Source organism: Daucus carota, chromosome 3 (assembly GCF_001625215.2).
Source record: "Daucus carota subsp. sativus chromosome 3, DH1 v3.0, whole genome shotgun sequence".
In the NCBI taxonomy this organism is placed as follows: domain Eukaryota; kingdom Viridiplantae; phylum Streptophyta; class Magnoliopsida; order Apiales; family Apiaceae; genus Daucus; species Daucus carota.
In genome coordinates this window covers 57,797,192-57,812,293 of record NC_030383.2, presented here as the reverse complement: position 1 = coordinate 57,812,293, position 15,102 = coordinate 57,797,192, and the positions used below count along the sequence as shown (strand labels likewise).

Genomic DNA, 15,102 nt, shown 5'->3' with positions numbered 1-15,102 from the left:
AGAGATTGAAGCAAAATATGGGCTTTGCAAATCCCCCACAAAATAAGAATCTTTTGATGGAGGTTGTCTAGAAATACCATTCCAGTCAGGTACTTAATTGAAATCAAAAGAATCACAGTTCTGATTTGTTGCCCGATGTGCACTGGAGATATTGAGCACCTCTTGTATTTGTTTTTTAATTGTAGTTTCGCCAAAGAGTGTGGTTGAATGTGGGCTTGAACTACGACATGTGGTCAGTAGAAAATGCAGCTGACTGGTTGCTCGAGAAACTGAGTACTGAATCCAGTGAGGTTTTGACAAAGATTGCAACAGTGCTTTGGGGAGTCTGGTTTGCGAGAAACAAGAAGATATTTGAAGAAAGAACCATGACACCAGTTGTTGTTATGGAATGGAGCAGAAAGCAGGTCCAAGAGTGGAAAGAAGCAAATAAGAAACACCATGCAACTTCAAGACATATCTCTTTTGTTTCACAGCAGGAAAGCAAATGGACACCTCCCAACTTAGGTTCGTTTAAGGTAAATGTTGATGGTGCAATAAAAGAAGGTCAAGACTCATTTGCAGTTGGTATGGCTCTCAGGAATAGTCATGGACAGTTCTTAACAGGAAGAGTAATGAGATTTGCAGGCAGCACGCATGTAGTGGAGGCAGAAATGGTAGGGATCCTAGAGGCTCTCTCATGGATAAACCAACTTCCAGTGACAGCAGTGACCATTGAGAGTGATTCCGAACTTTGTGTCAACGCTATGAAAGGGAACAACACAAATCTGCTCGAGTTTGGTAATCAGGTGCATCAATTTAAACTCATGATTCGTAGTAGGGGTGGGGTGTTGGTAGATTTTGTTAGAAAGTAAGCTAACAGGGTGGCACATAATATTGCCAAAATCCCTTGTGAGCTAAACTGCTTCTTGGATTTTATGTCTCCTCCATTTTTGTTGGAGACGATTATGTCGGATTGTTTGATGAATTAATGAAGAACATCTTTTGCTATAAAAAAAAAGTTATTCTAATTTTCACTTGCCTGCATCAAAGACCTTATTTGACACCAATTTCATTGAACTATTATGGATACAACTACATTTTTCGATGTTAGAACATCTCCAATGGCGTTGGCTATAATCGTTGGCTAAATTGGACCTGTAAGATATCATGTAAAATTTGCTGAACCTGTAAGACATTTTGCTTCAATAGTATTGGCTATATTGGTTGGCTATAATTTAAAAACAGTATGTTTTTAATATTTTAAATTGATAAAATAGAATATATCAGTTCAATATGGTAATAAATGATGTACAATTATTCTACAGATTTCTTACAGACCTGTAGAGGTTCGACAAATTTAACCATCCATAGGAGGTTGGCTAAATTTATTGACAACAGCTGAACATGGTTGGGGTTGAGTTTTTCAAGCTATTGACTAAATTTTTTTATTTTAAGTATGTCATCTCACCTTTTAGCCAAGGGTTTTCGATGGTTGGAGATGCTCTTACAAGATCGATATTTGGCGTGCTACTGATGAGGAATTGGCCGGAGGCTCGAAAAGGCAGAATAATTGTTTACATTATTGATAAACGGAGTAAATAATATAGTTGATTCAATGATTCCCCTTTGCAGCCTGTCTCTAATCATTTGGCTTTGTCCAGACCCACATTAGTTGTAACTACCTAATGCTAATTTAGCTTAATAATACAATGGTCCAGAATTATAGTAATATCTATTCATAAGAAAAAACGGTTAGAATCTGAAAATTTTAAACAAAGTATACTTTTTCGGCTAAATTATAATATAATACCTCTTATAAATATATTAAAATTTAGAATAAAACTATTAAATATTTTTCCTGCGAAACCCAGATCCATAATACAACATGCATGTCAACTTACACAAGTGATACGTGTCAACCGGAGATTCATCAAATTATCATCAAATATTGATCGAGTCAGCTCTGGATTAAACTAAAGTTAACACAAACTATGATTTGTAACTGTATTAAATATCATTCACAGCTAGACAAATTTAATTTTTTATCGATCATCATGTAGCTGTATATAAATTAGAATCAAATTCAATAAACACACTATTTCACATACGAACATTTACAATTGCATGTCCAGCACCACCATGGTGACTGACAGTGACACTCATTTCACCACCACCTCCGGCCTGGCCAGCCCGTTTCCTCAGCTGGGCCTCCACTTCTCGGACTCGGAGCTCCGAGAAACCGCGTACGAGATCTTCATCGCGGCTTCTCGGAGCTCCAGAGGTTCCAGACCGTTGACTTTTGTATCTGCTTCGTCAACAAAGGAGAAAAAAGAGTGGGGCTTGAAGAACTCGGTGCTCACTCAACAGAACTCACTGGGTTCAGGCAAGCGAGTTGGGGCTGTAGGAGAGTTGATGAGGGTTCAGATGAAGGTTTCTGAGCAAGTCGATTCTAGGGTTAGACGTGCCTTGCTTAGAATTACGGCTGGTCAGGTACATATTTATTTTCTTAAAATATATGTGTGTATGTATGTGATATTGTAGTTTAATTTTTTAGTTTCTGTTGTTTAGAACCTCAGATTTTCGATAGGAAATGTTTGTATTGGTTATGACTCAATAATTACGATACATCTCCGCATTCACGTCAATATCACCGATTAAGTTTTTTGATGTCATCGATACATCGTCATCTGTGGATAAATTTTGATACACAATTTTGTACCTTTAGCATAACTGCATAACTCAATAAGAATTAAGGATAATTCTATATGCGGTGATCATGTACATTTAATTTCTCGTCTATAGTAACCTTCCCGAATTGATTTTGGAGTGTGAAAAATTGTATATTTAAATTTTTTGTAAAATGCACATAATTAGATCCTTCAATCATGTAACGTGGAGTTAATATGAGTGAGAATGTGACATTTGGGTTAACTGAGACGTGTATTTTATTTTCCGATCTTTCTATTGTGTTAATAATGAAGTAAGATATTTGGTCTTATTACACATTGCCACCCATGGATGGATCACATTGTTGAAGGAGGATTTTAGAATGTGACTATATTGAATGATTGGATATCAATTATTGTCTTGATCTTGTTTTAGCTAGGGAAGCGGATGGAGTCTCTTGTTTTACCTCTAGAGCTATTACAACAACTAAAAGCTTCAGATTTTTCCTCTGCAAGAGAATATGAAGCATGGCAAAAGAGGATATTGAAGGTCCTTGAAGCTGGTATTCTCCAGCATTCTCATGTGCCTCTTGACAAGACCAATGCTTCTGCTCAAAAACTTCGCGAGATTATAGATGGGGGTTTAGAGAGGCCCATCGAGACTGGTAGAAGTGAAACAATGCAAGCATTATGGAACAATGTTATGTCTCTTGCCTGTAGATCGTTTGATGGTTCTGTCTCTGATATATGCCATTGGGCAGATGGGGTACCTTTTAATCTCCGAGTGTATCAGACGCTTTTAGAATCTTGCTTTGATATTAATAACGCAACAGTTGTGATAGAGGAAGTTGATGAATTGTTAGAGCTCATAAAGAAAACATGGGGGATCCTTGGACTAAACCAAGCATACCATAATCTCTGTCTTTTATGGGTATTATTTGACCGTTATGTTGCTACAGGCGAAGTTGAAAAAGACCTGCTCCTCGCTGCTGAAAAAATATTTTTGGAAGTTGAAAAGGACGCAAAGGCAACAAAGGATCCTTCTTACTCCAAGATTTTAAATTCAGCTTTGAGCTCAATTCTGAGTTGGGGTGGAAAAAAACTCTTTGCTTACCATGACACTTTCTACAGGGGTAACACTGATTTAATGCAAATTGTTCTATCACTCAATGTCTTAACGAATAATATATTGGGGGAAGACATTTCACACGAAAAGAACACAGATGTTGGCATCTCATGTCGCCAACTTAACACTTACATTAGGTCATCAGTTGCCAGTGCATTCCATCAGGCAAGTTTTCATTAACTAGTTAATCTTTCTTTTATGTTATTCTTTCGAATTTCCCTGTGGTGCTGTCAGTCTAATTGCTATTAGTGATTTGAATAATGTAATACAGGGGATGGTAAACTCTTAATGAACAAAGCTCAAACCAAATGCAAAATTCTCTCTTATTATTGATTAGATTATTTTCAAATATTCAGCATATGAGGCTCTGTTAGTTTCCGTAGATACTTTGTGTTTATCATTAACATTATATCTTCAAGATAAAACCTCCAGAGTCAAAGTTTTCCTTGTCTCTTCTCCTTAATAGTCTAATCTTTCTGTGTCATCTTCTAATGTTTATATTCTGTTATCACCACATGCTATTATAGCATTTCTCCGTTTTATTTAAATTCAAAAATCTATATCCACATTGCTGTTTTTCTTCACTTAGAATTTGAAAATTCATATATTCTGTCACGAGTATGACTTTTATACTTACCTTAAGACAGAAAAAGGAGAAAATCTATCTAAGCAGACGGTCAGCAAGACATCAGCAAAGTCCTCTTCCTGTCCTTTCCATCCTTGCTCAAGACATTAGCGATCTTGCTTATAATGAGAAGGAAATATATAGTCCTATTTTGAAGAGATGGCACCCTCTTGCAACAGGTGTAGCCGTAGCAACTCTACATGCTTGCTATGCAAATGAATTGAAACAATTTGTTTCGGGCATCAGCGAACTGACTCCTGATGGTATTCAAGTGTTGATATCTGCCGACAAGCTGGAAAAAGATCTAGTGCAGATGGCAGTGGAAGATTCAGTTGACAGTGAGGATGGTGGAATATCAATAATTCAGGAGATGCCTCCTTATGAGACTGAAGGTGTGATTGCAAATCTAGTAAAATCTTGGATAAACACAAGAATAGACAGGCTTAAGGAATGGATTGTTAGAAATCTGCAACAAGAGGTATTATTCAAATCCAAACTTGATTCTTAAAACTCGCTCTTGGTTTCTATCTGGTTAATGCTAGGTATTCGTGAACATGCCATATTAGATTAGCTAATCTAGTAAAATGTTGTTTGCTGTGTTTGTATTATTGTTACACTTACTGCAATGCCAAAGCCGAAGGCCTATGCCGAAGCACCCTCTCTACTCCTAGGGGTAGAGGTAAAGTCTGTCAAAAGTCAATTTCAGTGAGAACTGCACCAATACCACATTGTAGTTTAAGTATGTGATAATAGCAAAATACTTATCTTGAAGGAACGTATGGCCTTACTTAAGGTACATACTATAATATTATTGAATTATCTGTCAAGTCGTGGAAATGATTCAACAATAGACAACCAATAGGGATAGCGGAAGGAGCCCTGCAACTAGGCTATTAATTTCCTCCTTCAGGGATAATTTATACTTCAAGGAAAAAAAAAACGCCAGGAAAAATTTATTAATTCTATCAAGCATATGGATTGCATATGTGGTTCCTACAAGATAGTGATCTAGCTTTGTAATTGGATTGGCAGGAGAATGATCTTACATTCAGAAAGAAGGTGACAACATGACATGAATGATTAGATATTACTCGTCTTTTCTTACTGTGAAAATTTGGTGACCAAGTCCTTAATCTAATACCATGGCCTTACCTATGCCTTGTATAGAGTTAGACTCTCCACAAATTTAATACAAGTTGTCAAGTAAAAAATTTAAAATTCACATAAGGACACTACAAGCAAAACGGGCATTTCCTACCAATTATGTGGTCAACTACCCTTTTCCTACCAATCACTTCTGGTCGGTTTTGCAAGCCAGATTTCCTACCGATTCTGGTAGGTAATGTCTAATGAGACCCAATGTCTAATGCCTAATTTTAAATGCCGGATTTCAACTGACATTCTCTCTTCCAGAGTATAATAGTTTATCCTTTGTTTTCTGGTATGACTTTTTTTCCTTTTGCTGTAGTATTTACTTCCCCTCTCTGGTTAACCTATATTGGTGCCCTGATTTGTAATTTTTTAACTCCACCAGTCTTCCATATTACTGGCACACAAACTATCCTTGATTGAGCTTACAATACTTATCTTGGCATTTTTTAAATTCAAAACTAAAGATCACCCACAATGTCAATAATAATCTCACTTCACAAGCTAATTTAATTAATAAATTTGATTTAACCAGCTGAATGATAAATTAAATTGACAGGATTTACAGATCAAATAACATTATGCATTGAATCTTGATTTGTTACTCTTCAAGAAGTTCATGCAGATCCATCTTTTCTTAGGGGCTTTGTATGATGCTGACCAGATATGTGATTAAAATTCCTCGTTATCTGTCATATTTTTAACTGACATTACAGGTATAAAACTTGACCACATACATTTTGAAACTGCTAGATTGATATAAATTTTTGTTACAGGTGTGGAATCCACAAGCAAACAAAGAGCGATCTGCTCCATCGGCAGTGGAGGTTCTTCGGATGGCAGATGAAACTCTGGAAGCATTCTTTTTGCTGCCAATACCGAGGCATCCTATATTACTACCTGACTTGATGAGGAGTCTTGATAAATGCGTTCAGAGTTACATAATAACTACAAAATCTCACTGTGGTGAGCATTACATGTTAACTATTAGTACAAAGTTCATATTTAAAGGAAAAATTTCTATTCAAAATAACTCATTGTGTTGTGTTCTGTTGTGGTCTTCAGGATCTCGAGGTGAATTTCTTCCCGTTATTCCTGATTTGACCAGATGTACAGCGGGATCAAAACTCCAAGGTGTCTTCAGGAAGAAAGATAAGTTGATTCCGAGGAGGAAACCTGTTTTAAATGAGGACAACTCAGGAATTCTGCAACTGTGTGTTCGCATAAATACCTTGCACCTCATACGGAAAAAATTGGAAGTTCTACAGAATAGGATGACCGCTCACTTAAGAAATGCTGAATATACTCATCTGGATGATAAGGGGAAAGTGTTTGAGCTTTCACAAACTGCTTGTTCAGAAGGGGTGCAGCAGTTATGCGTGGCAACTGCATACAAGCTCATTTTTCGTGATTTAAGTCCCGTGTTCTGGGATGGTCTATATCTTGGGGAAGTCTCTTCTTCTAGGATAGAACCTTTTCTTCAAGATCTCAAACAATACTTGGAGATCATATCATCCACCGTTCATGACAGAGTCCGGGCACGTCTGATTGCCGATGTGATGAAAGCTTCTTTTGATGGTTTCTTGTTGATTCTGCTTGCAGGAGGCCCTTCTCGTGCCTATTCGGTGGAAGACTATATAATGATAGAGGAAGACTTTGATTTTCTTCAAAATTTCTTCTGTTCCAGTGGATATGAATTACCACCTGAATTAATAAACAGATTTGCACTCATTGTGAAACGTATACTTCCCCTGTTCCATATGGACACTCAGAGCCTCATCGAGCAGTTCAGAGCTTCAATATCAAACGAGTATGGCCCGTCTGCTAGTTCTAGCCTTCCCTTGAGTTAGAATTTATCAACAGTGACAAGAGAGGTGTGCTTGAAGAGATAAAACACTTCACACAGATTATATTAGTTCTGCAAGTTTATATACAGGATAGAGAATAGAGGATACATCGTGACACCTAAACTATAGCTACCACTAACACAAGTAATCCCACTAATAAGACCAGAACATGTTAAGATAAGATAACTATTAACTACTAAATACTGCCGATAACTACTATGCATGTTTCCCGCTTATGTAGGTGTCTCAACATCCCCCCTCAAACTCAAGGGAACCTGACTGACATTGAGTTTGTCACGCAAGAAAAGAAATCGAGAATGTGTAAGAGGCTTAGTGAGCATGTCAGCAACCTGATCATAAGAAGGAATGTACCGAACTTCAAGTTGTTTGTTAAGCACCTTACTGCGAATAAAATGAACATCAATCTCTATGTGTTTTGTCCGTGCATGATATACTGGATTAGAAGCAAGAGCATTAGCACTCATGTTATCGCACCAAGTAATGGGTGTACTACTACAGGGAACTCCGATTTCTTTGAACAATGACTGAATCCAAGTAATCTCTGCCGCAACATTAGCAAGAGCGCGATATTCAGCCTCCGTGCTGGAGCGAGCAACAACACCTTGTTTCTTGGATGACCAGGAGACTAAAGTGTCACCTAAATATACACAATAAGAACCTACTGATCGACGATCATCAGGGCATGAAGCCCAATCAGCATCAGAGAAACCGGTAACATTAAGCCTTTCATTGCCCTGAATGTATAAACCAAACTGAGATGTACCTTGCAAATATCGGAATACACGCTTGAGGAGTTGCCAATGCACATCAGTTGGTGTGTGTGAGAATTGACTGAGTTTGTTCACTACAAAAGCAATATCAGGTCTTGTATGAAGTAAATATTGGAGAGCTCCAACAGCACTTCGATACACAGTAGGATCATGCATTGGTGTACCATTAGAAAGACTGATACTTCTACCAGTACTCATGGGTGTAGGACATGGCTTACACTGTGACATACCAAACTTGAAAAGAATATCACGTATGTACTGGGTTTGACTAAGAAACAGACCGGTATGATCTCGATGGACCTCAATACCAAGAAAGTGATGAAGATCACCAAGATCTTTCAGGGAGAACATGCGATTTAATTGCTGAATAAATTTTTGTAACAAAGAATCATCATTCCCTGTAACAATGATGTCGTCCACGTAGATAAGAACAAATATTATTTTGTTCCTGGCCTGCAAAAAGAACAAAGATGAATCACACTGAGACTGAATAAAATTCCAGCGTTGTAACGTCTCTCTTAATTCATCACTCCAGGTACGAGGTGCTTGTCTTAATCCATAAATTGCTTTCTCAAGTTTACAAACATATCCAGGCTTGTTTGCATCAACAAATCCTTCCGGTTGAGCCATATACACTGTTTCATGAAGCTTCCCATTCAAAAATGCATTGTTAACATCAAGTTGCCTGATTTTCCAATTCTTTGAAATGGCTATGGTAAGGATGATACGAACTGTAGAGGCTTTAATAACTGGACTGTAGGTTTCAGTGAAATCCACTCCTGGAGTTTGTAAATATCCCTTCGCCACGAGACGTGCTTTAAATCTATCGATAGATCCATCAGCTTTTCTTTTAATACGGAACACCCATTTATTTTCCACCACATTCATATCTGGTCGCCATGGAACAAGTTGCCATGTATGGTTTTTGGTGAGGGCTGCCATCTCTTCATGCATTGCTTTGTGCCAGTGTTCATTTGCAAGAGCCTCCTGTACTGTAGCAGGTTCATGACAAACATTGGTAATATAAGCTTTCGGTTTAAAAATCCCAGCTTTACCTCGTGTAACCATGCTATGACTTTCTGCATGAGCTTTGCCTGTTCTTGAACTTGCAGACACATCAACTGAATGAGAAGACTCTATGTGTTCTTCCAAATCTATTGGAGAGAATTCTTGAGCAGATGAATTTGCCGCTGATGGAGTGTTGTGATCATGTTGAGCCAAAGATTCATCACTTGGTTGTTGCAAGTTTTCAGACTCAGAAGGTACCGACCCGCCTTCAAAAAATGCTTGTTGAGGTCTTGTATCAGTTATCGCATCTGTGGAATTTAAGGGAGATAAAGGTAGTATAGAATATGATGAACACGAGTTGACAACAGAGTGTTCAGATTGATGCCAATTATTGGTGAGAAATTTTGTATGTGCAAAAGGAAAATTATTCTCATTAAAAATAACGCTCCTGGACACATAAACTCTACCCGTAGGACTCAAACAAAGATATCCCTTGTGACCTGGACTGTATCCGAGAAACACACATTTTATCGTATGAAACTGAAATTTAGTTTTGTGATATGGTCTGAGACAAGGAAAACATGCACAACCAAAGACTTTGAGTAATTGATAATTTGGCTTCTGGTTGTAAAGAGTCTGAATGGGGGATTTTAGATTAAGAACAGGAGTAGGCATACAGTTTATTAGGTACACAGAAGTTTGAAAAGCATACCACCAATATTTCAGAGGCATTTTTGCTTGAGCTAGAAGAGTGAGGCCAGTTTCGACAATATGTCGATGTTTTCTTTCGGCTCGTCCATTTTGCGAAGAAGTATGTGGACAAGAGTGTCGAAATTCAATGCCACACTTTTCCAACACTTTACTGAAGCTTCTATATTCTCCTCCCCAATCAGATTGAACAATTTTTATCCTTTTGTTGAACCTGTTCTCAACCAGCCTTTTGAATTTGATAAACACATCAAGTGCATCACCTTTGGTTTTTAAAGGATAAATATGCCTGCTATAATCATCTAAAAAATGGATATAATATTTGTATCCATCACAAGATTGGACAGGTGCCGGACCCCATAAGTCTGTATGGATCAAGTGAAGTGGTTCTTGTGCATGATATTCAGATGTGGGAAACGGTAAAGAATGAGATTTTCCATACTGACAAGCTTCACAAAAAAATTGATTTTCATTGAAGAACATGGACTGATTACAAGACTTTAGAATTGTTGATAAAATTCTATTTGATGGGTGACCAAATCTTCTATGAAACAACTCTTTTCGAGAATCAACGACACTAGACTCAAGTGCGACATGAGAAGAATTATTTTCTCGAGCAATTGGAACATTAGAATGACTAAACATTGACTTTGAGCTTCTAAATCTATCTGCAAGCTTTAACTGATACAGACCATCTTTAAGCGTCCCTTGAAGAAGAACCTGTCCCGTTTCCTTGTCCTTAACAAAGCAACAATTAGAGTGAAACTCAGTAAAGACATTGTTATCAAAAGCTAATTGAGAGACACTGAGCAAATTTTTCTTAATGCAAGGCACATGAAGAACATTTTTTAATTGCAACACCTTGTGATCCAAGGATGGAACAAGTATTTTTCCGGTATGTGCAATACAAAGTTTTGATCCATTTCCAACCATCAGAGTTTTCTACCGAAATATTTACCTGCATTCGATAACTGAGTTTCATCGTTTGTAACATGATTGCTTGCCCCACTATCCATAAACCAGCTTTGATCAACTTCTGACCCTATAGCAGCTGTAAATGCAATCGATGAGCTTTCTTGCTTTCCTTTACTTGTGTCTGGGGAGGTGCCCATGAAATCCTCATCATATCTATTCCAACAGTAGGGAGCTGTATGTCCAGGTTTTCCACAAATTTGACACATTAATTTGGAGTTTGAACTTCTTCCTCCACGGTTTCTCCCTCTGGTATTACCATTCCTGAAATTTCCTCTTCCTTGTGCTCCGCCTCTATGACTCTTGTAATTCAAGCCAGTCGAATTACTATTGCGAGCATTTGGATTGACCTTATTTGCAAATGCTGCAGTTGGTCGTGATACTTCCATTCCAGCCAAGCTTAAACGTGTTGCATTTAATTGCTCTAGGCGACTTTCATAAGTCATCAAAGTAGATTGTAGCTCGACCCAAGAGATTGATTCTCTTCCGCTGATTTGCACAACAATTGGTGTATATTCTTCATCGAGTCCTGCAAGAACCTGAGTTACAAGATCAGAACTATCAATTGGCTTTCCTGCCAAAGCCAAATTGTCAGCAATAGACTTCACTGAGTTCAAATATTCAGCGATCTTCATTGTGCCTTTCCTGGCTTGTTGCAACTCTCCTGTCAGGAAAATGATACGAGATTTGTTTTGCATGCCAAAATATTGTTTTATGCCTTCCCACAGATCCTTCGAAGTTGTAAAACCCATCAATCTAGCCGCAACGTGTGGCTGAATAGAATTATATAACCAACCTAACAGAAGTTGGTCTTTTGAGATCCAAACATCATAATCAGGATTTGGATCTTTTTTTGGTGGTGATGGTGTTCCAGATACAATTGAAGCAGAAGTTGTTGTGGTGGAAACAATAAATTCGTTTGGACATGGTATTTCACCAGTTAGAAAACCTTCAAGCTTATGACCTCTCAGAAGTGGCAATACCATATTTTGCCAAAGCAAGAAATTGTCATTATCTAACTTTACTGATGGTGGTTGAGAAAGCATTCCACCGAGAGAATATAAGGGCTGATTTGTTTGAATATTAGCGTTGGCCATAAGGCTCTGATACCAAGTTAGAATTTATCAACAGTGACAAGAGAGGTGTGCTTGAAGAGATAAAACACTTCACACAGATTATATTAGTTCTGCAAATTTATATACAGGATAGAGAATAGAGGATACATCGTGACACCTAAACTATAGCTACCACTAACACAAGTAATCCCACTAATAAGACCAGAACATGTTAAGATAAGATAACTATTAACTACTAAATACTGCCGATAACTACTATGCATGTTTCCCGCTTATGTAGGTGTCTCAACACCTTGCCTCCAACATCTGGTCAGTGGAAACCTATGATGTGCTCAAAATATGATTTTAAAATTAATCGCAAGTGCACGATCCCGTTTTAGTAATATAAGATTCGTTCCAAGGACTAAAGTTATTTTCGCGAAAACTTAATTTTTAACTTAATCAAATTAGACCAAATTAATTTTGAGGAGAATATTGATTTTACTAATTAATATTAAACATTTCTCAAATAAAAAAAAGTAAACAAATTAATCACTTATCAAAATCAATATAGAAATGCAAAAGAAAATTTAAAAAGAAAATATAAAGAATAACAAACGAACAGAATTAATTTAAAACATAAGACAGAGAACTGGTCCGTGGTCTGAGCGTGTCAAATAAAAGGGAGAGGAGTGTGTGATTTGTGAACAGAACAAGCAGATACACTGGCCATGTAAAACAAACTTAATATAAAAGAAACGGAAAAATAAAAAATAAAAATAAAAGAAAAGAAAAATTGACACAAATTAAACACGTAATCCACTGAACCAAAACATGAAGATCAACGTATATACTAAACAATCGCAGAAACATATCAGTCTAACGAACCATCGCCGGAATACATGGAGGTCCCCGGAATAGTCTAAATCTTACCGGAAAATCAATTTAACCGGAAAATCTAGCCATTCCAAATATAACAAATCAAACCCCACTAACCTCTAAATCAAATTCAACAATAAATTCTACACTAAATAGCTCCTAAACTACCCATTTCTCACCAAAACAAGACCAAAATCAAGCCAAAACAACTCCAAAATACACCAAACTTTAAATCTAACCTAAACATAATATTTCAAACACAAACCCACTAACCTCAAGTCAAAATCATAAACTAAAATTTACACCAAAAAGCCCTCAAAAATACCAAAACCAAGAACAAGAACACTACCAAATCATATCAAACTAACTCTAAATCCAACAAAACTTCAAAACTAGCTTATCTACCATGTTTCTAACAAAACCCCATCAAACTACAAACCAAAATCAAAAACAAAAATACTAAATCATTAAACCCACTAATAAAATTGAGATTTAAAAGGGGCTTAATCTAAATATCAAAATGTAAACTAAAACATAAAATAAAGGCTCTTTCAACCCACAAGTGGTTGGCATACATGCCACTTTATCCACTTGTTGGAAAGAAAATAGATCATAGCCATAAATTTCAACAAGGTAAAGATGTAGGAGATGAAGAAACTAAACTTGAAATTATATTAAACAAGAAAGTGTTTACAATATTTGAGAGATTACAATTTGAAAAAGAAAGCTAGAAAGTGATGAAGGAGGCTACTAACAACTAGGTAAAACTAGGGTAAAGACTAAGATGGTGGCTAATGAGAGAAAATGATGTTTATATAGGCCAAGATTAGGGTTTTAGGGGTAGAAGGGTCTTTGTGTCTTGATTTTCTTTTCCATTTTTCTTTTTCTTTTTCTTCTTTTCTTTTTCTTCCTCTTCTTTTCTTTTTCTTCCTCTTTTTCCCTTCTTGCACCTTTTTGTTCCTTTTTCTCTTGAATTCTTGATTTCTCTAAAATTTCCTGAAAACAAAACAATTAACTAATAAAAATACGAAAACAAGCAATAAATAGGTAGTTAAAATGTGCAAAATAATGGACCTATCAACCTACAGAAGCCAATACAAATTTACGTGTTTTATGTTATCGGAATGATAAACAGGCAACCAACTTTCTCAAAAAGACCTACAACTTCCCGAAGAAACTATGATCAACTAGAAGACAGTTGCATAACCAACATGCTGCTGATAGTTTCTGAAGCTCCATTGTGTAAGAAAGGCTTCGGAAAACAAATGACCAGTGTGCATGATGTTGGCTGTCGTAACGTGATGTTAATTTGGTGAGTGCCAAGTTGTTACTTCAATTGTTGCTTTATCATAAAGTTGTGGCATTTTGTGTATATGACGTTCAGATAAAGGCTTGGTTGCATTACAGTTTACAGATTATAGTATACATGTATAGTTTGGCGTTTGTCATTATAAAATTGAAGTGGATCTTCCTGAAATTTGGACCTATAAATTTAAATGTCTAGATACCACAATATGTATATGCATGATAATAACAGAAACAAGAAGCCAGTAATAAATTCAAAGAAACCAGAGATGTCACATGGTTCTAAATCTACATAAAAGAAGTTAGCAGGTGCAAAAACTGTGCCTATTTAGCATGCAAATGATATTATTTCTCTTCCATGGCGTTTAAAGATATCCATTCGAAGGCCTTCAATTTAAGTACCCCGAATTTATAAGCCATAGGTGTTTTAGACTGGCCTTATTGCTAGACTTTGATGGAATAAGCTGCAAACATATTTGGAGTTCTAATTCTAAATAATTATTATAAGTACTTTTTGTACATCCAGGAGCACCATCAATATTAATAAGATTGGACCTCTTAAGTCTTACCAGAACCTTGGATAGTTCCTCTTGTTTTGATCTATGATTGCAATGCTCCACAAAAATACAAAAGGGGCATCATTTATTCAAAGGGTTAATGCTCTGTTTCATCACTATACTCGATTAAAAATTTCAGTTGACCTACCGAGTAAAAAAAGCTTTTCGAACTAATTGTATCATTTAAAACTTTCAGAAAGGTCATTCCGTTAGTCTCCGTTAAAAACTTAACGTGTTAATGCTCTGTTTCATCATCGTTTTCAATCAAAATTATTAATTGCCCTATTGAATAAAGGACAACTTTACAAGCAACCTCCCCCCTCCACTTCCTTATCTTCTGATTTTTTCTCCCCCTTTACTATGGTGTCAATACATTAGACATGATGCACTTGTCGTCTGGAGACTTATTTGACATGAAATGGGAATTCAAAGTCT

General features: G+C 36.7%; 1 protein-coding gene across 1 annotated transcript; it reads left to right on the top strand.

Moving 5' to 3' along the window:
* The first annotated feature begins 2,001 nt into the window (after window positions 1-2,001).
* Window positions 2,002-14,207, top strand: LOC108212760 (protein unc-13 homolog). Its single transcript, XM_064089654.1, has 7 exons — window positions 2,002-2,469; window positions 3,082-3,936; window positions 4,419-4,874; window positions 6,322-6,511; window positions 6,611-7,385; window positions 12,240-12,268; window positions 13,888-14,207. Exons 1-7 carry the CDS (start codon window positions 2,104-2,106, stop codon window positions 13,986-13,988), a joined length of 2,772 nt encoding a protein of 923 aa, XP_063945724.1. The 5' UTR covers window positions 2,002-2,103; the 3' UTR covers window positions 13,989-14,207.
* The last annotated feature ends 895 nt before the right edge of the window (window positions 14,208-15,102 follow it).

Bases quoted from the DNA above. Each gene is read 5' to 3' on its own strand.
- LOC108212760 (XM_064089654.1), top strand. From the start codon at position 2,104: ATGTCCAGCACCACCATGGTGACTGACAGTGACACTCATTTCACCACC. The intron at 4,875-6,321 runs GTATTATTCAAA...TTTTTGTTACAG, and splicing joins TTAGAAATCTGCAACAAGAG to GTGTGGAATCCACAAGCAAA. The intron at 12,269-13,887 runs CTATGATGTGCT...GGACCTATCAAC, and splicing joins AACATCTGGTCAGTGGAAAC to CTACAGAAGCCAATACAAAT.